Source organism: Lithobates pipiens, unplaced genomic scaffold, assembly GCF_037356315.1.
Source record: "Lithobates pipiens isolate NorthernLeopardFrog02 unplaced genomic scaffold, aLitPip1_a1.2 Scaffold_19, whole genome shotgun sequence".
Classification (NCBI taxonomy): domain Eukaryota; kingdom Metazoa; phylum Chordata; class Amphibia; order Anura; family Ranidae; genus Lithobates; species Lithobates pipiens.
Window position 1 is genome coordinate 439,474,558 of NW_027507764.1, and position 24,601 is coordinate 439,499,158.

The 24,601-nt window shown below is 43.9% G+C and overlaps 1 protein-coding gene across 3 annotated transcripts in view; it reads left to right on the plus strand.

Annotated features, from left to right (window-relative positions):
- LOC143997184 (chloride channel protein C-like) overlaps window positions 1-24,601 on the plus strand; it is a 253,086-nt gene that overhangs the window by 80,291 nt on the left and 148,194 nt on the right. For all 3 annotated transcript variants that reach the window (XM_077492665.1, XM_077492666.1, XM_077492667.1), the window contains 3 exons: window positions 2,676-2,919; window positions 19,693-19,887; window positions 23,395-23,486. In XM_077492665.1, coding sequence (XP_077348791.1) covers window positions 2,676-2,919; window positions 19,693-19,887; window positions 23,395-23,486 — 531 coding nt within the window. The remainder of the gene's footprint in view (window positions 1-2,675; window positions 2,920-19,692; window positions 19,888-23,394; window positions 23,487-24,601) is intronic.

Genomic DNA, 24,601 nt, shown 5'->3' on the forward strand with positions numbered 1-24,601 from the left:
GACGGACCGCAGTGCCCGTCGTCATCCGATCCGATCCGCAGACGGATGGAAAAATAGCTTTTTCCTCCGTCACACTTTTTCGGATCGGAGCGGGTCGGATGTCAGCGGACATGTCACCGCTGACATCCGACGCTCCATAGAGCTCTATGGAGCACCCGTTCAGGTCCGCCTGAAAAACTGACAGGCGGGCCTGAACGGGACGTTAGTGTGAAAGGGGCCTTACAGTCTAAGTCGGATGGTAGACAGTTAGCATTATCCAGAAGTGGTCTAAGGTTGGGGCAGGCAGCAAAGACAAAATTATCCAGATATAGTCCAAGGTCAAAGGCAGGGAATATTTTGAAAAAGTAGTCCATATTCCAAACAGAGGATCAGCAACAGAGGAATCCAATGACTAGGCTAGGTGTGCAGGAACAGCATGGAAAGTCAGGGTAGGGACGCAGGTAGATACCAACCAAAAATCTGGACCATGTGAGAAAAAAGTATATATGAACAAGTATCTAAAAAAAGGGGAAGGTTGCAGTCACTAAAAACTAAAAAGCTGTTAAAATATAACCCATAAATGGTGAATGTGCTTTCCCCTTTTAGCAACAGCCAATAATATAATACACAGGGGGGGGGGGGGGATTTACTAAAACTGTTGCACACTGAATCTGGTGCAGCTGTGCATTGTAATCAATCAGTAGTACTGTTGGCTCCAGGAGTACACAACAAGCTGCGAGCCAAGCAGGACAGGATCTGCGTGCGGAATGACTTCACTCCAAAACCAACCCTGTCCTACATGTTTTGCTCTTCTGGCATCTGCAGCCAATCAGGCTGGAGGGGATGGAACTGGCAGCACAGCACCACTGCCTAGCAACTGGAATAATGTGTGGAAGGTGTGCCATTGGTTGCTGAGGAGGCACCGTCTCTTAAGCAGTGAGTGGCAGAGAGTGGATTGGAAGCGCCTCCTGCTTATGACAACATTCTTTGTCAGTATTCTTAATTCTCTCCTCCGGTAGGCCTCAGAGACTGTTCCTAGGCAATTTCACTTTCCTCCAGTATCTCCACATTTTCAAGGGTTCTTGGAACATTTTAACATTGTTCATTTTCCATTGGGAAACACATAAAGCAGTTTACAGATCACTCTGTTGTTTGGCTGTATAACGTATTCCGTGCAGCAGTGGCTGGTGCTACAATTTTTTTTGGAGGGGGGGAGGGTTGTAGGGCAGCAAACAAACCAACCGCCACCCACCCATTTAGTCGGTCAATCGGTCAAAATAATTCCCCCATCACTCGCTCGTCTGCCCTCCAGCCCTGCACTTACCCCATCTAGGTCTCGGGCAGCTTTGGCTCCTTCCTGTGTTTCCTCTTTCTAGACGGCTTCATGGTGGCTTCCTCTGCGTCTCCTCCTCCTCTTCGAGCCAGTACAGTTGCTTCTCCTATTGGCCAATTGGGTCTGAAGACCCTCTTCCGAATGGCCGAAAGGAGAATAAGGAAGACAATAGTGAATATTAATTTGATATTGTCACACAACTGGGTGGGCTCAGGGCGCCCTGAGCCCACCCTTTTTTAAAGACAATTAGAGCCTCAGGCTCTAATCATGTGCTTCCACAAAAAAAAAAATATATTGAAATCTATGCATCCGGCGCCATGCAAGTAGATTAGAGGTCGGGGCATGGATTGGGGGGCAGTGCTTTATGGACAGGCCACCACTGCCGAGCATTAATTACACTTGTTAGCTATCTATGGTAAAAACAAATGTATAGATGGTTAGTGGAACCTTTTTCGGATTGCTGTAAGAGTTAAAATGACTTAGGACTTGGAAATACATAAAGCTGGATAAACACTATCCAATTTTCTGGAGATTTTTTTCCTTCAGATTTACCAAAACCATATAATGTCAGGTCAAACTTTAGGAGTTTCAATTTATTTGCAATCAGGCAGGACCTTGCACTACATGGTTTTGGTAAATCTGATGGAAATCTGACAACAAAAGTTGTATAGTGTGTATGGGATCTAAGATAAAGTTGGAAATTCCTGGGGGCCTACAATGATTCTGTAATGATCTTGGCATATATAGTTATAGCCATGTCAGAGGTCTGCTACATAAAATGGGCCACAATCATATAATGTTTTCCAGAATATAAACATATTCAAAAAATGAATCAGTTATCTCTCTTTAAATCTGAGCATAGTTAAAGTGGAACTTCACTCTCCAAATCAGCACTGATTATTTTTAATCCTTGTGCTGGAAAAGTATAAAAAGTATAAAAAGGACAGGAAAGTATATCATACTTACTTACATACTTATTTACTTGTGTTAAACTTTTTTTTTACATTTCTTTAGTTACTTCCTGTTTTATTGCCTAGTCAAATGATGTCATACATCCCATGAGTCTTCAGATGGGAGGAGAGAAGGAGGGGTTTTCTCAGCTAAGCACACTCGCATGCATGCATGCGTGAGCTAAGGGCAGATGAATTCCAGGAAGTAAATGCTATGAGAATCATTTGACCTTAATCAAGATGGCCACAGACAGAAATGATAGGGGGGTGTTTTTCAAAGTGATTTCTCAACAAAATAAAACATGGAGACATGAATGGATGGGTAGTTTGAATAGTAAAATAGAATTAAATCATATTTTTGGTTTGTGATGCTCAGATGCAGTAAAGATCTGATTTAACTGTTTGTTCTGCAGGAGGAATTTCATCACCGCTGGTGCAGCTGCCGGAATTGCCTCTGTCTTTCGGGCTCCTGTTGGAGGGCTTCTCTTTGCTTTAGAGGAGGTGGCATCCTTTTGGGACCTGAAGTTGGCCTGCCAAACATTTTTCTGCTGTTTAATTGCATCTCTCACTACAGAATTGTTTTCGTCTTCATTTGGAGGATTTGTATATCAGGGTTATTTTGGATTTTTCAAAGCTGAGCAAAGAATTATATTTTGGGTATGTACTTCTTTGTTATATTAAATTAGGCAGCATAAAAGTATGGTAATACGCTGATAAATATATCTCATTTTTTGTCAGTGAATGATTGAAATGCTTAGGGGCTCAGTTATAATTCTTGGGTGAATCAGGAAATATGCCCTTTAAGATTCACCTTAATTTTTCTTTTAACATAATTAGAACCCAGGAAATGTTTTTTGGCACATGCTCTATTAAGTGAATAGCAGCAAGTTTGTGTTTAACATTTGGCAAATATACATTAAATGGCTGTTGAATATAATTATCTGATGTGTCCTCTGTGTTTCCATTGGACAGATGTATACTGGAAATAACTAAGTTTGCCAGGTTAGAGTAGGGAGAACACAATCTGACTAATCCTGTTGCATGTGATACAAAGAGAAGTTTGTAAAGAGCAAAAATAGACACCTGACAAAGGAGGCCCCTATATTTAACCAATAGAATATAGCTATGTGAAAATCTTCATGGTGGTGATTTAAGTGCTTATTTTACTTAAAGTGCATCTAAACTTTAGAAAAAAAAATGAATTAGTCGTAGCCCAACAGTCCTTAATATTGGTTCGCTGCATTATTTTCTGATCATTCATGATGATGCTCCCAGTAACTAACACACTTCCTGTCCTAGGGTGACAACGCTCACTATATTGTATGTATGGAGCAGCAGCGTTGTCACCATAGGTTGCTCACTGTTTTAGACAAAAAAATACTTTCCTGACAGACTCCATGGCAGCCTACGTATGGGTTAATCCCCGCCTCTCATACCTCATAGGACCCCACTCCCATAAATCTTTGCTTCTAGCCAGAGACTGTGTTCCTTTTTTGTCCTCCTCCTAGGACCAAGGTGTTTTCTTACCTGTCGGAAGCTTTAATCCTATCCTGGTGGTTTGCACATTGATGATGATGGCGGTTATTCTCGGAGTCCATATTTCCCAGCTATTAGCAGGGAGGACACAGGCACTGAAGAGCGATGCTGTGAAGAGCTGAAAGTCATCCATTGGTTGACAGATTGCATCATGGCCATTCGTCCTAGCTATTAGCGGGAGGCCCTTTATTAATGTGCCGATCGTGCAGAGAGTGTATCGACCCTCCCAGTCCCAGGATGGATTGTGCCGACTTCAGTGTGGTGATGTATAACTTTTTCATGGCAGCCTGTTTTTGTGTTTGTTTGTCTTACCTGCTCCGGTGTAGCCATGGCGGCTGGAACGCTTTGCGTTCCAGTCCGCCGCTATTCGCTCTCTCTGCGCAGCTGCGTGGCTTCAACTGAGATCGAGGCTTGGTTAGCGCGTGCGCAGTTGGGACAAAATGGCGGCGGTCGCGCATGCGCGTGGACGCCGTAGGAGTGGCGGTAGTACAGCGCAGGTGCGCTGCTGACATCATCATGGCGGCAGATTTAAATAGCTGTCAGAGACAGCTATGCTTTGGAAGGTTTCCAAGCAAGGCAGCTACTTCCCGTGCTCGTGGCTTTTCTACTCAAGGTAGGGGGGGGGGGAGTATTATTGTCTGGTAGTGTGCATATCATTGCTCTCTCTATGTTCCTACCTTTTACATGCTTATTTGAATTGTGTTTGTTTTAGCCATTTAAATCTCTGCTGCGATGGACGTGTCACCGCCCCCTAGTGGCCAACCCTTATGCCACAGGTAGGATGGAATTTTTTTCCCTCTGCCTGTTTGTAGTTGGGTTTCTGGAGCAAGTTAACTATTTGTGCTCTTTTTTCAGCCCCTCTAGGTCTGAATCTCAAGTCTTGACACACGGTGATAGTGATAAGTCTAGGTCACAACGCCATCATTCGTCTTCAAGCACTAGACATACCAGATCATCCTCCAGACATAGGAGGGAAGGCTCAAAGTCTGGTTCTGGACACCATTCTTACCGCCATTCCAGCCGTCCTGCGGAAAGGACTTGCTGGGGATGCAAAACTCAGGTTCCAGAGGGTAAATCTCTCTGCGAGTTATGTTGCTCTCGGGCTATGAAGGAAAGAGGATCTGAAGATCAGCATGTGGAGGCTCTGGTCAGGAAGGTGATCCAAGAGTCCATGAATAAGTCAGATTCCAGCCATACTTCCAATCGCTCCCAGCCCCAGTTACTGAGGTGGTTGATCCTGAGGCTCCAGGTCCCTCTCATCACAGTCTTTCTATTAGTGGATCCTCCGATAGCGAGGCGGAGACGGATGAACCTGGCGCAGGTTTCGAATTTTCTCAGGTTCCGTTCCTGGTTAGAGCAGTCAAAGATGCTTTAAAATGGGATGAACCAGTGGAAGCTCCCTCTAAGCAGAGGAAATACTTCAAGCATCTCAAGAAAGACCGCCCAAATTTTCCTTTTTTGGAAGAACTTGGTGAAATTATTTCTGATGAGTGGAACAAGGTTGAGAGGAAAAATTCCTTGATCTCTAAGGTAGCAAAAATGTATCCTTTCAAGAGCGATGAGGTCAAACATCTTGAGTCGGCCCCTCTTATTGATGCCGCTTTGATGAGGTTGGTGAGGCATGTTACTCTCCCTCTGGAAGATTCCGTTTCCTTTAAAGATGGTCTGGAAAGGAAGATAGATACGGACCTCAAGCGCATCTACATTACTGCAGGCATGGCTTGTAAACCAGCCCTAGCCCTTGCTGCATTATCCAAGGCCATGGAATCATGGACTGATGATATAGGTACGACCCTAGGAAGCATTTCTGAAGAGCTGGTCAAGAGCTCACCAGTGCATGAACTGAAGATGGCCTCGGCGTTCCTGGGGGAGGCATCCCTGTACATAATTCGTCTGGTAGCTCGCGTAATGCTCTCTTCGGTCACGGCAAAACGTGCCCTGTGGTTGCGCCCATGGGTTGCGGACCCTGCCTCTAAGCAGGCATGGTGCAAAATTCCTTTTGAGGGATCTTCCCTCTTTGAGAACAAGCTTGACTCAGCTATTACCCGTGCTACTGGGGGTAAATCGGGTTTTCTGCCCCAGGATCGCCGCCTCATGGGTCAGAGAAGAGTTCTCCCCAGGCAAGAAATGGAACGTGCTAGGGACGCACGTCGTTACAGACCTGGACGTGAGTTTAGAAAAAACTGGAAAAGAAACCAGCCTTCAGGTCAAAAGTCCTCAAAAGCCTCTTCTTCTGGTGGTCGTGAGGCTTCGAAGTCCTTTTGATATGGGGTCTGTCCAGACGGAGCAAGTCGGGGCTCGCTTACTCCGTTTTCAGAACGTCTGGGCAGTCTCGATTCAGGACTACTGGACCATCAAAACGGTCTCCTCAGGACATTCATGGGTCTTCAACAATCCACCCATTCACCAGTTTATCCCAACGGTTCTTCCTCATTCAGTAGAAAAAAGACAGATTCTCGTATCATACACAGAATCATTGATGGCTCAAGGAGCCGCCATCCCGGTTCCAGCCGAGGAAAGGTTTCAAGGAGTTTACTCCCCTCTTTTCATGGTCCTCAAGAAAAATGGCTCCTGGAGACCGGTCATCGATCTGACACATCTAAACTCTTTCATAAAAAAGGAAAAATTCAAAATGGAGTCTCTACTGACAATACGCCAGGCTATTCAACCAGGCGACTGGCTTATATCAATAGACCTCAAGGATGCCTATTTCCACGTACCGATTGCAGAAGATTACCAGAAGTACCTCAGGTTTGCAGTAGATCAGGTGCATCTGCAGTTTACATGTCTCCCGTTCGGGCTCTCCACTTCGCCTCGAGTATTTTCAAAACTCTTACTGGCGGTCGTGGCTTTAATCAGGATCAGACGCATCCGGTTACATCACTACCTGGACGATCTGCTCCTACTTTCTCAAGACAAAGAGCAACTGTTGTCTCATCGGGAACAGGTTATCTCTACTCTAACGGAGTTCGGCTGGCTCCTGAACAAAGAGAAGAGCCATCTAGAGCCAACACAGTCTCTAATCTTTCTCGGAGCCCAGTTCAATACAGTAATGAGCACCATCTCCTTACCCCTGGAGAAAATTCCGGTGATCCGGAACAGGATTCGGCTTGCAATGTCATCTTCTCTCCTCAGGGTCTCTCAATGTCAAAAGATAATCGGCATTATGGTAGCCACAGCCCCTATGGTGAAGTGGGCACAATGGAAGATGCGTCCCTTTCAGAAAGGGTTCCTCCAACAGTGGGATCCAAGGGCTCGAGATCATCTCGTCCGGATAACCCCTTCCATGCGGGAGAGTCTCCCTTGGTGGCTACAGCGGAAAAATCTTCTTCATTGTCATTCCATAGCACCCGTTTCCTGGGTCACAGTGACAACGGATGCCAGCAGCAGAGGTTGGGGTGCTCTCTGTCTCTCGGAAGTAGCCCAAGGCAGTTGGGATTTTCCTGCCCAGAGCATGGTATCGAACGTGCTGGAACTACGAGCCGCCTTCCAAGCACTGCAAGCTTTTCTTCACCTGACGTCAGGAGCTTCAGTTCTCCTTCGAATGGACAATACAACAGCTGTATCCTACGTCAAAAGACAGGGGGGTACTCGCAGTCTCTCTTTACTGAGGGAAGTAAGCCCGATTATGTCCTGGGCCCAGTCCAACTTGAGAGATCTAACGGCGGTTTATCTCCCAGGAGTTCAAAATGTCCAAGCAGATTTCCTTTCAAGATTCTCCCTGGACAACAACGAGTGGTCTCTCCACAGCGAGGTATTAGATTGGATCCTGTCTCTGGGGATCCTACCGGAAGTGGACCTGTTTGCCTCCCCGTGCAATTTCAAACTGGAGAAATATTACACGAGGTGTCGTTGTCCTCAGGCCTTCGGGGTGGATGCCCTGACGGACCAGTGGAGATTCCACAAGGCTTATGCCTTTCCCCCGACTCCGATCATTCTCCGATTTCTGGCGAGGCTCAGGTGGGAAGAGGTCGAAGTAATAGCGGTTCTTCCGTATTGGCCCAACAGGCCATGGTTCCCACTCCTGTGGCAGCTCAGTTTCCAGGACCCAGTTCCTCTGCCCTCCAGACCGAATCTCTTGTCACAGGGAACGACTCTTCACCCATGTCCATCCCAGCTCCATCTGATGGCATGGTTTTTGAGAGGGAAAGGCTGGAAGCGTTAGGTTGTCCCGACACGGCAATCGCTACTTTACTGAGTGCTAGAAGACCAGGTACCAACAGGGTCTATCAGAGAATTTGGTCAAAATTTGCAGACTATGTGTCCACAACCAACGGTTCGTGTAAAGACCCGAAGATAAGGGATGTTATTGGCTTTCTTAAGACAGGCCTGGACTTGTCCTTATCGGTGAGCTCCTTGTGGGTCCAAGTTTCCGCAATATCTGCCTTTTCAGGTGTCTCCTGGGCCAAGCACCCTCTCACAAAACAGTTCTTCAAGGGAGCAATGAGGCTCAGACCTCAGAGGAAACCAAGGTTTTCTAAGTGGGATCTCCCCTTTGTCCTGGATTACTTTTCAGAGAAAGATTTACATCATGGGGATCAAGTATCTATTAAAGAACTTTCTTGTAAAACTGTCTTCTTAGTAGCCATTACGTCAGCCAAGAGGGTTTCGGAGATCAGTTCTCTGGGCTGCAAGGAGCCGTTTCTCACTTTCTTCCCTGATCGAGCAGTTTTGATCCCTATGTTAGGTTCAAATCCGAAGGTGTCATCCGTTTTTCATGAAAATCAGGAGATTGTGCTTCCAATTTTTCAGGCCTCTGAAGACTCTGGTGTTCATCCTTTGGACGTTGGGGACGCTTTGAAACAATATTTGAAAGCTACAGCTCCTTTCCGGAAATCTGATCATCTGTTCATCCTTTTCTATGGAAAGAATAAGGGTTTACGTGCTTCTTCCCGAACTATTGCAGCTTGGATCGTTCAGGCCATCCAAGGGGCTTATAAGGCTAGGGGCTTGGCTCCTCCAGAAGCGGTGACAGCTCATTCTACTAGGAGCGTTTCTACATCCTGGGCGGCTGCCCGTCACGTTTCTCCAGATGTGATTTGTAAAGCGGCCTCATGGTCGTCAATCAATACATTTATGACGCACTATTGTGTAGAACCTGCGTCCTTGTCCTCGGTTAATTTTGGTTTGAATGTCTTATCTGTTGACGGTGCCAATTAAACCTTTTTTCTTTGACCAGCAATTGCCCACCCGGGTGTGTATGGCTAGTTATTTCCCATACGTAGGCTGCCATGGAGTCTGTCAGGAAAATGGAAAATTTATATCAAATACTTACCGTAATTTTCCTTTCCTGATGGACTCCATGGCAGCAGGAGTTCCCTCCCGTTTGCTGGAGTAGGCTAAGTTACGGAACACAGTCTCTGGCTAGAAGCAAAGATTTGTGGGAGTGGGGTCCTATGAGGTATGAGAGGCGGGGATTAACCCATACGTAGGCTGCCATGGAGTCCATCAGGAAAGGAAAATTACGGTAAGTATTTGATATAAATTTTCCATTCTCTGCCTTCCTGTCGATAGCAAAGGGTGAAAGGGATTCTTTAGTTCACAGGAAGAACTGGTCAGGGCTGATAACACTGCTTGGGATTTCTGTGAAGCAAAGGCTGTTAACAGTTCACAGGATTTCTGGTGGGGTCAACAGGTGTTTTGTTTTTGCACTTATCAAATGGATATAACAAAAACACTTTAGTATAGTATATAACAGATAAAAAGGAAGCAAATAAGGGAATTTTGAAGTTGAAATTAGTGTTTATACAAAATGGCTACCAGTCAGCAGGAAGATGTGTCATCGAAAAAGGGAAAATCCTGTTTACTTCACGTCTTTTCTAAACAAAATAGATTCGCCAAATTTTCTATGTTGTAATGCATATGTTGTTAAATGTGACTCTAAAGAAAAACAAGGTGAATTATAAAGCAGATACCCATTTAATAAATTGTCATCTATTGGGGCTAATTTACTAAAGGCAAATAGACTGTTCATTTTGCGAGGGAAGCTACTGTTTGCAAGGGAATTTCCTCAGAGTGTAGTGAATGTGGGCAAATTTTACTTTGCAAACAATACTCAATCATGTGCAAGGAAAATAAAAAAACAGCATTATTACTTGCACATGATGGATGATGGAAGTCAGCAGAGACTAACCTCATTCACTAAGTTCTGGGGAAAATTACCTTGCAAAGTTAACAGTCTATTTGCCTTTAGGAAACCAACCCCATTCACTCAGTCTATCTCTTACTCATAAAGGCAGCTCTGTTGACAGGGCCTGATTTACCCACTCCACAGGCCTCCCATACTACTACTCCACAGACTGCCCCCCAGCATCCTATATTAAAGTAATTGTAAATAGACATGTGCATTTGCTTTCTTCCAAATGCATTTTTGTCGAATTTCAGGTATTTTTATAAGTGAAGAATCCAAAAAACTAAAGATCCGACATAAACAAATGCTTTATTTTCGTTTTCGTTGTGACAACAGTTTGATATAAATAGGAGATTCGACATGACACTGAAAATAACAATCTGTGTCTATCGAACCTGTGGTCGAATGTGCCTAACCTTAACTCTTAGTCCAGGATTATTCTACATAGAGAGAAAAGATTCGACATAGAGGGAAAAGATTTTACATAGAGAGAAAAGATCGCTGCTGGAATTGGGTGGGGGAAGTAAAATAAAAATAATAATGATGATGATGAATGTTATTAGCTGATTGTAACCAAAGAGGAGGAGCAGTAAAATAGCTAGAACTAAGTAGACACGTACAACCAGTTTACTTTCACTTACGATTGCTAGCAGAGAGAGACACACACACTGAATCATTTCAGAAGACAGTCAATCTGGTCCATAGCTGGTCCATTTGTCAGAGAACCTAAATTATTTAGCAATTAAGCATAAGCACAGCAACAGAATAGTGAAGCAACCTACAGTTCAACTTAACTTTTTCATAATAATCTGCTGCTATTGTGTTAGTGTTTTGAACCTGATAGTGATACTAGTGTTGCTAGTGTTGTGATAGCCTCAGAGGCTGCCCGAGTTGTGGGGGGGATTTATTATTATAGATTCTATATTATAGATTGAGATTCTATATACCCAATCTTGTTACCTGTCTGATCAGTGATCACCATCACCAGTCCATTTTCTGTTTGAACTATATACATTCAACATGAACGACAAAGATTCGACAAAGCAGCAAAAAACATACAAACGTCAAATCTTTGGCTTATGGTGTCTGTAGAAAGTTCTAAGAAGATTCAACGGAGCAGCTAAACTATAAGGAGTCATACAGTTTAGCTGCTCCGTCGAATCTTCTTTGGACATTCGACAGACACCATAAGCCTTCAATGACAGATTCAACCTTAATTAAAGCGGGAGTCCGCCGGGATTCCGCGTTTTTTTTTTTTTAAAAGCCAGCAGCTACAAATACTGCAGCTGCTGACTTTTAAAATAGTGACACTTACCTGTCCAGCGCGCCCGCGATGTCGGCACCCGAAGCCGATCTCTAGATCGTCTCTCGGGTGCTGCCGCCGCCATCTTGGGTATGGGAATCAGGAAATGGAGCCTTTCGGCTTCATTTCCCGGTTCCCTACTGCGCATGCGCGAGTCGTGCTGTGCAATAAGGACGGTCCCCGCTGCCCCTGGGATCTGTGTGTTTCCCAGCAGGCAGGGGGGCACTTGCGGAAAGGGGCGGGCACTTGCGGAAAGGGGCGTAATCTATGCCCCTTTCCGCAGAGAGCTATCCCGGAAGTGGGTGCAGATACCTGTACTGTACAGGTATCTGCACCCCCCTCCCCCCTGAAAGGTGCCAATTGTGGCGCCGGAGGGGGGGAGGGTTCCGATGAGCGGAAGGTCCACTTTAGGGTGGACCTCCGCTTTAATTTGGATTTTCAGACGAATGCAATTTTTAATGAAAAAGAAATAAATAAAAATGAATTTTGGGAGTAACTAAATAAATGTATTTTTCAGACGAAAATGAAATTCTGAAACAAAATATTTCAGTGTGCACATGTCTAATTGTAAACGATCACCTTGTAAAACAACTCATTCAGTTTAAAATAGAAATGAAAGGCAAAACAGTTCCCAGGACCCACTAACAGGCCAGGTTTGCAAGATAACTGAAATAAATACATCAAAGGCGATATAATTTTCTGCTCAGTGATTGCAGTATTCTAGTCTGCATCTCCCCAAGGTAATATTTAAAATATGGCCTGTTAGTAGGTCTTGAGGACAAGAGTTGAGAACCACTAATATAGATATACAAAAAATATTATAAATACCTTTTTTCTTTTTTAACCACTTAAGCGCCGGACCATTTTGCTGGCCAAAGACCAGAGCACTTTTTGCAATTCGGCACTGCGTTGATTTAACTGACAATTGCGAGGTCGTGCGATGTGGCTCCCAAACAAAATTGATGTCCTTTTTTTCCCACAAGTAGAGCTTTCTTTTGATGGTATTTGATCACCTCTGTGGTTTTTATTTTTTGCACTATAAAGAAAAATAGAGCGACAATTTTGAAAAAAACCCAGTATTTTTTACTTTTTGCTATAATAAATATCCCCCAAAAATATATTTAAAAAAACAATTTTTTTCCTCAGTTTAGGCCAATCCTTATTCTTCTACATATTTTTGGTAAAAAAAATCGCAATAAGCGTTTATTGATTGGTTTGTGCAAAAGTTATAGCATCTACCAAATAGGGGTTAATTTTATGGCAATTTTATTAAAATTTTAATTTTTTACTAGTAATGGCGGCGAGCTGCGATTTTTATCGTGACTGCGACATTATGGCGGACACATCAGACAATTTCGACACATTTTTGGGACCATTGTAGATCAATGCTAAAAAACTGCATTGATTTCTGTAAAAATGTCACTGGCAGTGAAGGGGTTAACCACTAGGGGGCTAGGGAGGGGTTAAGTGTGTCCTGGGGATTGATTCTAATTGTTGGGGGGCTTGGCTACGAATAACACTTCACTGATCATAGCTCCCGATCACAGGGAGCAATGATCAGTGACACTGTCACTAGGCAGAATGGGGAGATGCTTGTTTACATTAGCATCTCCCCGTTCTTCAGCTCTGTGAGACGATCGCGGGTATTCCCGTGGCGATCGAGATCCTACTCACAGAGCCGGTGGCGTGCACATGACCACACTGCTGCAAATTCAAAATTGTTTATTTGGATTATCACAGTACATTGGTTGTAGCATTTTAGCTATATTTCATTAACAGCGCCACACTTGACCATTACTTTATAATGCTTTTACCACATAGCTTTTCCATTGTGCAGGCAGCTAATTGCGGTTGTGTTTTTTTAGAAAGCGCGGTTTTGTCTTTTTATTTAATTCAAAGGGACTTACCTTTATGCCCATTTGCCCAGCCATGTCATTCTGTCGACGTATATATATGGAGGTTGGCAAGTTGTTAAATTATCACATTCCCTCTGTTCTTAGCTGGGGGAGGAAAAGCAGTAGCACACAGAGCTTGACAGTGAATGGCTGTGCAGCGCAGGGGCGGATCCAGAGTATAGTCTCGGGAGGGGCACTGCCAGAAAATAAGGCTGCTTTCACACTGGGGTGGGCGGGCGACGGCGGTAAAGGCCGCTAATGGGACGGTTTTATCCCATTTATTTCTACTGAGACACATAGCTGCTATATCCTAATATGACATGTTGGTGCGGGTCCTTGAATAAACCCTGCATACATTCTGGGATCCGCACGCATGACATATTGGGATATAGCGGCTGTGTGTCTCAGTATAAATAAATGGGATGCATGTAACACTTGATGCATCCCCAAGCCAGTAAAAGACAGCCCTGCATGTCAGACGCATGTCTGCCTGTGTGAATGAAGCATAAAGATACAGATTTCTGTCATTCTATATCATCATTATTCTCATGATAATCACACAATACAGGTGCTGTGGCTCAACGCACCTGTGCTGTGTGATTATCATGATGATAATGATTGGTAATTGTAATATGACACATGGAGGGGGGTTAATGTACTCACTGATGTATTACTGACCAGTGGCAATTAATTAACCCTTTGTGCTGCATTAGTGGCACTAGTGGCAGTGTTTATAAACCCCTTCATGCTGTAGCATAAAAGGGGTTAATGAACATTGATGGTGCCACTTTCATTAATGCAGCACAAAGGGGTTAATTGCCACTGGTCACAAATACATGAGTGAGTACATTAACCCCCTCCATGTGCCATATTACAATTACCATTGTAAATTATTTCACCCCCCCCCCCCCCCATCCCCAAAGCATTAACCACTTCACCTGCAAGACAAGGTGTTAACTAATTAACATAGCAATGCCTGCCGTAGCTCATTAACATAACAATGCCCCTCGTAGCTCATTAACATAACACTGCCTTAGCTAAGTAAGTGATCACTCACTTGCAGTGCACTGAGCTGGCTACAGTCCATCTTGTCTTCAATCCTGCGCGCCTCTGAATCGTGACGTCACACCAGCCGGGACTAGGAAGCTCCTGTCGGGTGGAGATCACTCCGCCTGACAGGGAAGTGAAGTGACACTCGCACCGCTCTGCTGCAACTCTGCCAGCATGTAGCAGCAGCCAGTGTCACATCAATTACAGACCCCCATAGTGACCCACTGGCCCCCTCTAAATGAACTGATGGCAGCCAGGGGAAGCAGCAATAAAGTCCCAGCTGCATTTAGATGCCTCATGCAAATCTGGTGAGGTGGCGGAGGGAGAAAGCCTTGGAGTAAGTTCTATTTTCTGGGAGGGGGCAATTGCCCCGTTGCCCCCCCTGGATCCGCCCCTGGTGCAGCGGGGGGCATATCAGGACAAGTCTGATCATGTGAGGAGAGTACACCGAGTTCCCAGCATAACTAGAGAACTGACCAGGATTTGCTCTCCTACTTAGCAAAGGGACTGGCAGGAACACCAGGAATTTCACATAAAGGAAGCGAAGCAAGGGGATTGATTTACTAAAATGGAGAGTGCAAAATTTGGTGCAGGTGTGCATGGTAACCAGTCAGTTTCTAACTTCAACTTGTTCAATTAAGCTTTGACAATAAAACCTGGAAGCTGGTTTTCTATGCAGAGCTGCACCAGATTTTGCAGTTTTAGTAAATCAACTCTAAAGAGCGGGCACATATCAGGAATTTGAAGTGTTGGGGTAACAAATGCTTTAATAACCTTTATTTCCACTAAGGCCCTCTGCTCTACCGTAGAGGTTCTCTGCTGGGGAATCTTGTATTTCAAGCACCATATTTTCTCCAGGGTAAGATCAAAAATGGTGCCAATTTACCAGGAGACAACCCTCAGAGTCACAAATTGCATACAAAGAGGTCAATTTTGTAAAGGTAAATAGGATGTTCACTTTGCAAGGTAATGCTCCCTTAGTAAATGCAATAAAAATCACTTTACAAATAATATTCATTCACATGCACAGAAAAAAAAAAACAGTATATAGGCTTGCACACTATTGGGTGATGGAATTCAGTAGGGCTTCACCTCCTTCACTTTGCAAAAATTTTAAGGGATTTTCCCTTAGCTAAGTGAACAGTCTATTTTTTATTTATTTATTCAATTCAATTCTTTTATTATGGAAAAGCATCTCGGATACAACAAGTCAAGTCATTTTCACAAATGAAGAAACTATTAAATGGGCAGATACCAAATACCAAAAACAGGCAAGACTTATGAAAACGTTTGTGGACAGTTTGTGTATTGATTTGCATATACTGTAGCATCTATGATCAGTGATTCCCAGGGGCCTTAAAGGCCCATAGGCACACGTACCATAAGAATCAAACAATGAAGTTTCAACAAATGCAAATGAGTAAATCTAATGAAGAAAAATAACAGATCGATATACTAGCAATTCAACTTCATGCATCGTTGATTCGTCTACATGTATTATCACATAACACATCTTTGTTGAGAGGTCCACTGCTTTTTATTATCACTGTGATTGTATAATTGCCGTTATGACAGCTAGGTCGTAATAGTTTAGCAGAAACAAAGGAAGAGAAAAAGGGGGAGGGGGGAAGCAAAACAGAGCGGATGGGTCATACTCCCCAAAGCAAACAGAAGTCCCGGCAAGAAACTCTGTGCTGCTGCCAGATTTAGTTCAATTAGGACTTGGAACGGGCCACTTCCTGCAGGTAAGCTTCCGTACAAGTGAAATGTCTCCAGGGCCTCCACTTATCTCTGAATTGTTCTTCTGTATTATGCGGCCGGGTTTCCTTTCAACTCTTCTGAGGTCAATGTTTAACAGTTGTTGCCACCTCCCAAAAAAGGTCTCAAGGTGGGGCAGGACCAAAAGATGTGGAATATCGTACCACCTTCTGTGTTGCACCGCCAGCACTTATTGGGGGAAGCCCTATCCATCTTGTGAAGTATATAAGGAACTCTATACCATCTGGATAAGAACCCAACTTGCTGGTACTGGTTTGCTATGGAGGATTTATGTGCCAAAAGAAGATTTTTTTCCACTTGTCGTGAAGTAAACTGCATAGTCCACTTCCCAATGTCGAACAAATGTTGGGAGTGATTCATCAGCGTGTGTTGTCATGTAGCCATATAGCAGAGACAATGTGTGCCTAGAGGGTTCTCCCAAACTACACAATGATTCAAAAGGTGTGAGATCACGTGGGATATAATGCGCCCTCTGAAGGGACTGCAGGAAGTGTCTAAGTTGGTTATTGCTTATACTATCCAATGCGGGTCTGAAAGCCTTGAGATGGTTCTCGGAGAGAGGAGTGCCCACATGTCCACTAGACGATATTTCCCTAGCAGAGCCAGCCTCCTCACCCTTCTGCTGGTAACTCCGAGGATGAAGTCAGGATTTCCTATAACGGGAGTCATAGTGGAAGGCAATGGTGAAAGGCCTGTGGTACGGAAAGTTGACCTAACCATTGCAAGAGTGGCACCGATCAGGGGGTGACCTCACATGTCTTCGGGGGCTGGGGGTAGGGAGGTTAGCCATGGTGACATCAATAAAGGGATTGAGGCATCCTCAATCTCAATCGCCATCCACTGCTTGGAGTCTGCATTACAATGCCAATACACGACCCTCGAAAGGTGCACCGCCCTGTAATACTTGAAAAGGTCGGGAAGGCAGATGCCCCTTTTTGCCTTTGGCAAATGTGACAGACTCACCCGGGATAGATGCTTTTGGAGGAGACTGAATGTTAGCCTCTTGCATCCCGACTATGGGCCCTGTCATTTGAGGAAGCTACAAGCATTTAGGAAGATATTCTGTTATGTAATGCAAAAGGACATTATTAAGGAGGCCATGATGGTCTCTGCCAGCTTGGGACTCTGGGGAAAAATGCATGTAAAAGGAATGCTGATTAGCCGATGCCCCCTTTGGCAAAGATAATAGGTGCATTTTTATCCTTGATGACTTATGGGACCAAATTAAGTTCCTAAATATCTCTCAAATCTGTTTGTAAAATACCAGAGGGACGCAAATTGGCATAGCTCGGAATAGATACAAAATCCTCTGGAGAATTATAATTTTTAAGGCATTGCATCGCCAAACCACATCAAGGTCAGGGTATGTCCAACGTTGGAGTTCAGATTTCAGTCCGTGCAGCAAGGGTAGCAGATTTAAAGAATACAGGTACGCCAGGTCAGGGGTGATAATACCCAAATACCATATTGATTTGTCTGCCCAGTGAAACGCAAAAGACGAGCGCATACTGTGGACTTCAGAATTAGGGATTGTTGAACAGTCTATTTGTCTTTAGTATATCAACCCCAAAGAATTTAAAGATGTAGGCTCCACATTGTTCCCATTTTCAGAAAGCCTGACACTGACATATCCCCATATCCCTGTAAGGTCTAGAAACAGCCCTTACAGTGCCTTGCGAAAGTATTCGGACCCCTTGAACTTTTCAACCTTTTGCCACATTTCAGGCTTCAAACATAAAGATAGAAAATTTTTATTTTTTGTGAAGAATCACCAACAAGTGGGACACAACTGTGAAGTGGAACGAAATCTATTGGATTTTTTAAACTTTTTTAACTAACAAAAAAATTAAAAGTGGGGCGTGCAAAATTATTCAGCCCCCTTGCGTTAATACTTTGTAGAGCCACCTTTTGCTGCGATTACAGCTGCAAGTTGCTTGGGGTATGTCTCTATCAGTTTTGCACATCAAGAGACTGAAATTCTTGCCCATTCTTCCTTGCAAAACAGCTCAAGCTCAGTGAGGTTGGATGGAGAGCATTTGTGAACAGCAGTTTTCAGCTCTTTCCACAGATTCTCAATTGGATCCAGGTCTATACTTTGACTTGGCCATTCTAACACCTGGATACGTTTATTTGTGATCCATTCCTTTGTAGATTTTGCTGTATGTTTGGGATCATTGTCTTGTTGGAAGATAAATCTCCGTCCCAGTTTCAGGTCTTTTGCAGACTCCAACAGGTTTTCATCCAGAATGGTCCTGTATTTGGCTGCATCCATCTTCCCCTCAATTTTAACCATCTTCCCTGTCCCTGCTGAAGAAAAGCAGGCCCAAACCATGATGCTGCCACCACCATGTTTGACAGTGGGGATGGTGTGTTGAGGGTGATGAGCTGTGTTGCTTTTACGCCAAACATATCGTTTTGCATTGTGGGCAAAAAGTTGGATTTTGGTTTCATCTGACCAGAGCACCTTCTTCCACATGTTTGGTGTGTCTCCCAGGTGGCTTGTGGCAAACTTTAGACAAGACTTTTTATGGATATCTTTGAGAAATGGCTTTCTTCTTGCCGCTCTTCCATAAAGGCCAGATTTGTGCAGTGTACGACTGATTGTTGTCCTATGGACAGACTCTCCCACCTCAGCTGTAGTTCTCTGCAGTTCATCCAGAGTGATCATGGGCCTCTTGGCTGCATCTCTGATCAGTCTTCTCCTTGTCTGAGCTGAGTTTAGAGGGACGGCCAGGTCTTGGTAGATTTGCAGTGGTCTGATACTCCTTCCATTTCAAAATGATCGCTTGCACAGTGCTCCTTGGGATGTTTAAAGCTTGAGAAATCTTTTTGTATCCAAATCCGGCTTTAAACTTCTCCACAACAGTATTACGGACCTGCCTGGTGTGTTCCTTGGTCTTCATGATGCTCTCTGCGCTTTCAACAGAACCCTGAGACTATTACAGAGCAGGTGCATTTATACAGAGACTTGATTACACACAGGTGGATTCCATTTATCACCATTAGTCATTTAGGACAACATTGGATCATTCAGAGATCCTCGCTGAACTTCTGGAGTGAGTTTGCTGCACTGAAAGTAAAGGGGCCGAATAATTTTGCACGCACCACTTTTCAGTTTTTTATTTGCTAAAAAAGTTTAAATTATCCAATAGACTTCGTTCCACTTCACAATTGTGTCCCACTTGTTGGTATTTCTTCACAAAAAATAAAAATTTTATATCTTTATGTTTGAAGCCTGAAATGTGGCAAAAGATTGAAAAGTTCAAGGGGGCCGAATACTTTCGCAAGGCACTGTGCATATGCCTAATGGGAAATGTTTTGCTTTTGGGTGAGGAGTTATCTGAAGATTATTGATTATTGAGTTAAATTCTACATTAACCTAATATGAAAGCACAAGAGATGCAGTTTTGCTTAACCTGCCTGCCAACTCATAATATAGATATTGGAAAGGGCATTACCTGTAGTAATGCTAGCAAGATCATAATTCACATTTTTTAGAATGTGAAAATATTCTTTTACATTTTTTAAACATTCAAGAGGAAATAAGTTACATTTAAAGGTAAAATAGATTTCCCTTTTGGCTTTTGTTAGAAACGTTCTACTTATTTATTTGTATTTTATTTGACCTAAAAAAGCATTTATATATTTTAAACAAGAAACTTATCAAACGCAGAAAGGGACATGATTCAGCATTCTCACTGACCTCAGTTTAACAGCCATCTTTTTGTTTTTTTAAGGTGAAAGACTTTTTGGATATGAGTGTATTGGCCTTTATCCCCTGTATTATCATAGGAGTAATTGGTGGTTTACTTGGTGCCCTGTTTGTGTTTCTAAATGTAAGAATCAATAAAGTCCGTCTGAAGCTGTTCAACTCAATATCTCACAAACTTCTCAGACAGCTGAGCAAGCTACTTGAAACTTTGGTCTTGCTGGTGAGTAGAATCTGATTTTTCATAAATCTTTATGAGCACCTTCAGTAAACACATATATTTTATAAAGCAAGTAAATCTGCCATTAAACAGTAAATTTCATCATGTACGTTGTTGCTACTTTTATGGCATAATTCTTTAGCGAAATGGTAGTAGTGTTTAGCAGCATGCATAAGTGGAGCTCTAAGAAAAAGCTTTCTGCATGCTACTACAAAAACATGTTTTTCCTCTTGATTATGTCCTGGTTGCCTTTGGTTTCCCCTCACTTAAAGTGTTATTAAACCCAGGACCCTGCATTCACTATATTTGGTCTCCCATAGTACACAGAACATGGAAATGCATTTTATCTTGTAAATAGAAACTGCTAAATATCTTTTCTCATCAGCAGTATATAGCAGTCTTGTAACTTCTATCAGTTTTGGTAAAGCTTGTAGGAGGAATTTTCTTACTGCACTGACTGCCCTATCAGGATGCAGGACCTCTTACCCTCTGCTTGGGCATTGCTGATTGGCCCTGTGCAACACACACCAAACTGAGCATGTACAGTCTGACACCAGTAACTCTGGCTTAACCGGACAGGTTAAGATTTTGGAGTCAGTGGAAGAAGAGGAGGATCTGTGCATACAGGATCAAACAGCCTTTTTACACAATGCAGAGGATTAATCCCTTAGGTTCCACAGGGAGTATAACAAGCATGCTTTATTGCATATACAGGCGGATTTTAATGTTTGTGGATTTAGTAACACTTTAATATTCGCATGACATCACAGGAAGTTGTAGCAAATCTTCCCAACAGAGACATAAGAAACATAACATTCACTTTACAAAATGACATGTAAAGTTCCTTTAGTAAATCCACCCTATGCTGTATCTGTAGCTATGGATCAGCAGAATATTCACTGTAGTTGGACTGCACCCTGTTGGGGTTGGGATACACAACACCACTGCAGTTGTCACACAAACAGAACTGTGCTGAGGTGGAGTCTGATGGCGATTCAGGGACACTCTATCCATATCAAATCCCCTCCCCTTGTGATAGACAGACTGCTATTGGCTATCGCATATCCCCATTGCCTGCTGTCAATCAAAGGAGACAGTTACATTCAAAGGGAAATTTGGGACTTTAGATGAAGCAGTTGAAATGGTAAAGGTAAAACATGTTTTATTCGTAGCAAATATATAGTAGAAAAGTAATTTCATATATATATATATATATATATATATATATATATATACATACACATATATTAGTACAAAGTATAGGCATGATAAATAGACAAGTATATATAAATGAACGCATAAAGTGATTAATATAATGATCAGAGAGTAAAAGTAAACCAATATTTATCATGCCTATTCTTTGTACTAATATATGTATATATATGAAATTACTTTTCTACTATATATTTTCTACGAAAAAAATACCTTTTATCTTTACCTCCGCATTTCAACTGCTTCATCTAAAGTCCCAAATTTCCCTTTGAATATACCTGATACAGGGATGGAGGCGCATACCTGCGCCTCATAAAAGTCCCCAAACTTTCCCCTTTTGTTGTAGATCAGGAGACAGTTGGCTTGATGGGGAAGTGTCTTATGCCGCGTACACACGATCAAACAATCCGGTGGAAAAGTCCGGCAAACTCAAGTCCGCCAAACAATCCCCCCGTGTGTAGCCTCCGGCATACTTTTTTGACCCGAAAGTACGGCGGACTTAGAATGCCGTGTTGCACTCCAATCTTCCCGCCGGACTCGCATTTCGGCGGACAATCCAGCCGTGTGTATGCCAGTCCGCCGTACTTTTGAAATGAGCGGACTTTTCCCGCCCGGAGAAAAGTCCGCTCATTTTGAGCGGGTCTCCAGGTAGGCGGGGCCCACGAAGGAGACGTCGCTGGCCCCGCCGCCTGGTATGAACTTAAAGGGGAACCCCAACGCCGAAAAAAGTCGTCATGGGGGTCCCCCCAAAGTCCACAACAGACCCTTGTCCGAGCACGCTACCCGGCCGGCCAGGAAAGGGGGGGCGAGCGAGCGCCCCCCCCCCTCCTGAGCCGTACCAGGCCGCGTGCCCTCAACATGGGGGGTGCCTTGGGGAAGGGGGGGCCGTGCGGCCCCCCCACCCCAAAGCACCTTGTCCCCATGTTGATGAGGACAAGGGCCTCTTCCCGACAACCCTGGCCGTTGGTTGTCGGGGTCTGCGGGCGGGGGGCTTATCGGAATCCGGGAGCCCCCTTTAATAAGGGGGCCCCCGGATACCGGCCCCCCACCCTATGTGAATGAGTATGGGGTACAATGTACCCCTACCCATTCACCTGTAAAATAAAAGTACAAAAAAAACACAACACACGAGATAAAATACTTTATTGCACAGCTCCGGGGGTCTTCCGCCTTCGGGGGTCTTCTCGCCGGACTCCTTTACAGGTGAATGGGTAGGGGTACATTGTACCCCATACTCATTCACATAGGGTGGGGGGCCGGTATCCGGGGGCTCCTTATTAAAGGAGGCTCCCGGATTCCGATAAGCCCCCCGCCCGCAGACCCCGACAACCAACGGCCAGGGTTGTCGGGAAGAGGCCCTTGTCCTCATCAACATGGGGACAAGGTGCTTTGGGGTGGGGGGGCCGCTCGCTCGCCCCCCCTTACCTGGCCGGCCGGGTAGCGTGCTCGGACAAGGGTCTGTTGTGGACTTGGGGGGGACCCCCACGCCAATTTTTTTCGGCGTTGGGGTTCCCCTTTAAGTCCATACCAGGCGGCGGGGCCAGCGACGTCTCCTTCGCGGGCCCCGCCTACCTGGAGACGCGCTCGAAATGAGCGGACTTTCCTCTGCGTGTGTGGGCGAGTCCGTTCATTTCAAAAGTAGGGCGGATAGTACGGCGGACTTAGTACGCCGTATTAGTCCACTCAAAAAGTGGCGTGTGTGGGCAAGTAGCCCGTCCGGAAAGTCCGACGGACAGTCTGGCGGGAAGTCCGCCAGACTAAGTACGTCGGACATACCGCTACGTGTGTACGCGGCTTTAGCTTCCCCATCAGGCCCCACCCACTCTCAGCATTACTGATTGCTTGGAGACTGCTGGCTGATACACAGCATACAGAGAGAAGCAATCTGCCTGTCTCTGTACTCCAAGTTGAAGTTAAAGTCCTATTTATCTTCAGTTTATCTACAACCTGGAGGTAATTATTTTTGAATCAGCTGTAGTATTAGCTACACTTTGTTAAAGTGGCGCTTTTAAGAACTACCTGAATCTGCTGCACAAGTCAGTAAAGATACTGAAATGGGCAGCAGGAATTTTTGAATCTGGTACAAGACCATCCAACCAGAAAACTCTTATTAATTCCCTCTATTGGGGTTTCACCTTTCTTTGCCTTCAGTCATAGTTAACATATTTTTACTATAGATCCAGGAAAGACAGAAATGCATATAAAATTGTTTACTATGAGATAAAATGCACTATAAATAAAATGATAGAAAAAAGTTATAATAAAGAAAATAGTAATGAGTAATTTCTAATTTTATAGATGGTGACTATTACTATCACAGTTTATGTGCCATATTTCTTCTCCTGCACTCCAGACCCAACAACCACTCATTCCACAAACTCATCTGATAAGTAAGTATGTGAAAATATGTCATGTTTTTATTACCTTGCCTATCAGTTATAATATAAAACTAAGTCAATAGCCCCAATAACACTTGTCAATTTCCCCTATCTCTATAGCCCAAAGCTAACCATACATGAAATGCATTTCAGGAAATTCATGCTGAATCAGGCTGAATTCGCTCCATGGGTGGCCCTGTTGACAACACCCGAATCGTCCAAAATTGATCTATGATTGAAGGAGCTGGAAAGAAAATTGTCAGCTGAACAGTGTTTGCATATGTTTTGATGCACATGCAATTTGGATATTCTGACAAACACCTGTTAAAATAGCCTACAATGTGAGATGCATCTATTCATGCGTGGATAGAGAAATCTTAGATTTTTCTTTCAACTCACAGACTGAATGAGAGAAATCTACATGTGTGGGCAGCTTAACCCAGGGGTAAAGCAGCCTTTTGAGCCTAGTGTGCCAGGAATTTTTGCAAGAAATTGAGAGGGCCAGGTATATAAAACAAAATGTCTACATTGCCTCCTCAATCACAAAAAGGGATAATAAACCCCCAATTGGGGTCACATTAGCTTCAAAGTAACCCCTCAATAATGGTGTCTGCGACTGCAATAATACTATCCCCAGGACTCGTGACAATGCATTAAAAAAACACCTCCGGGTTGGTGCCAGTGCAGCAAAATCATGCCTCCTAACTTCAGACTTTTATAAAGAGGAATATCCTAGAGAAGGAACAATGCTACATTGCGGTGAATATTGGGAGTAGTTTAAAGGAGTACAATTAATAGAGTCTGAGTCTATGCACAGTATACAATGAACAGGTTTGCAGCAGTTTTTGTACTACTATTGGGCAACTTAGTAACCAGCAACGGTTAAAATAGCACTTTGACCAGGAGCAAAATACCCTTATGCCGGATACACACGATCGGATTTTTTACAACGGGAAATGTTGGCTGTGAGCTTGGAGGCGGTAAGTCCGACAGTGTGTATGCGCCATCGGAAATTTGTTGTCAGACTTTCCGCCAACAAATGTTGGCTCTCAGGTTCCCAATTTTTCTGCCAACAAATGTTTGTTGTCTGACTTTCTGATCGTGTGTACACAAGTCTGTCGGACAAA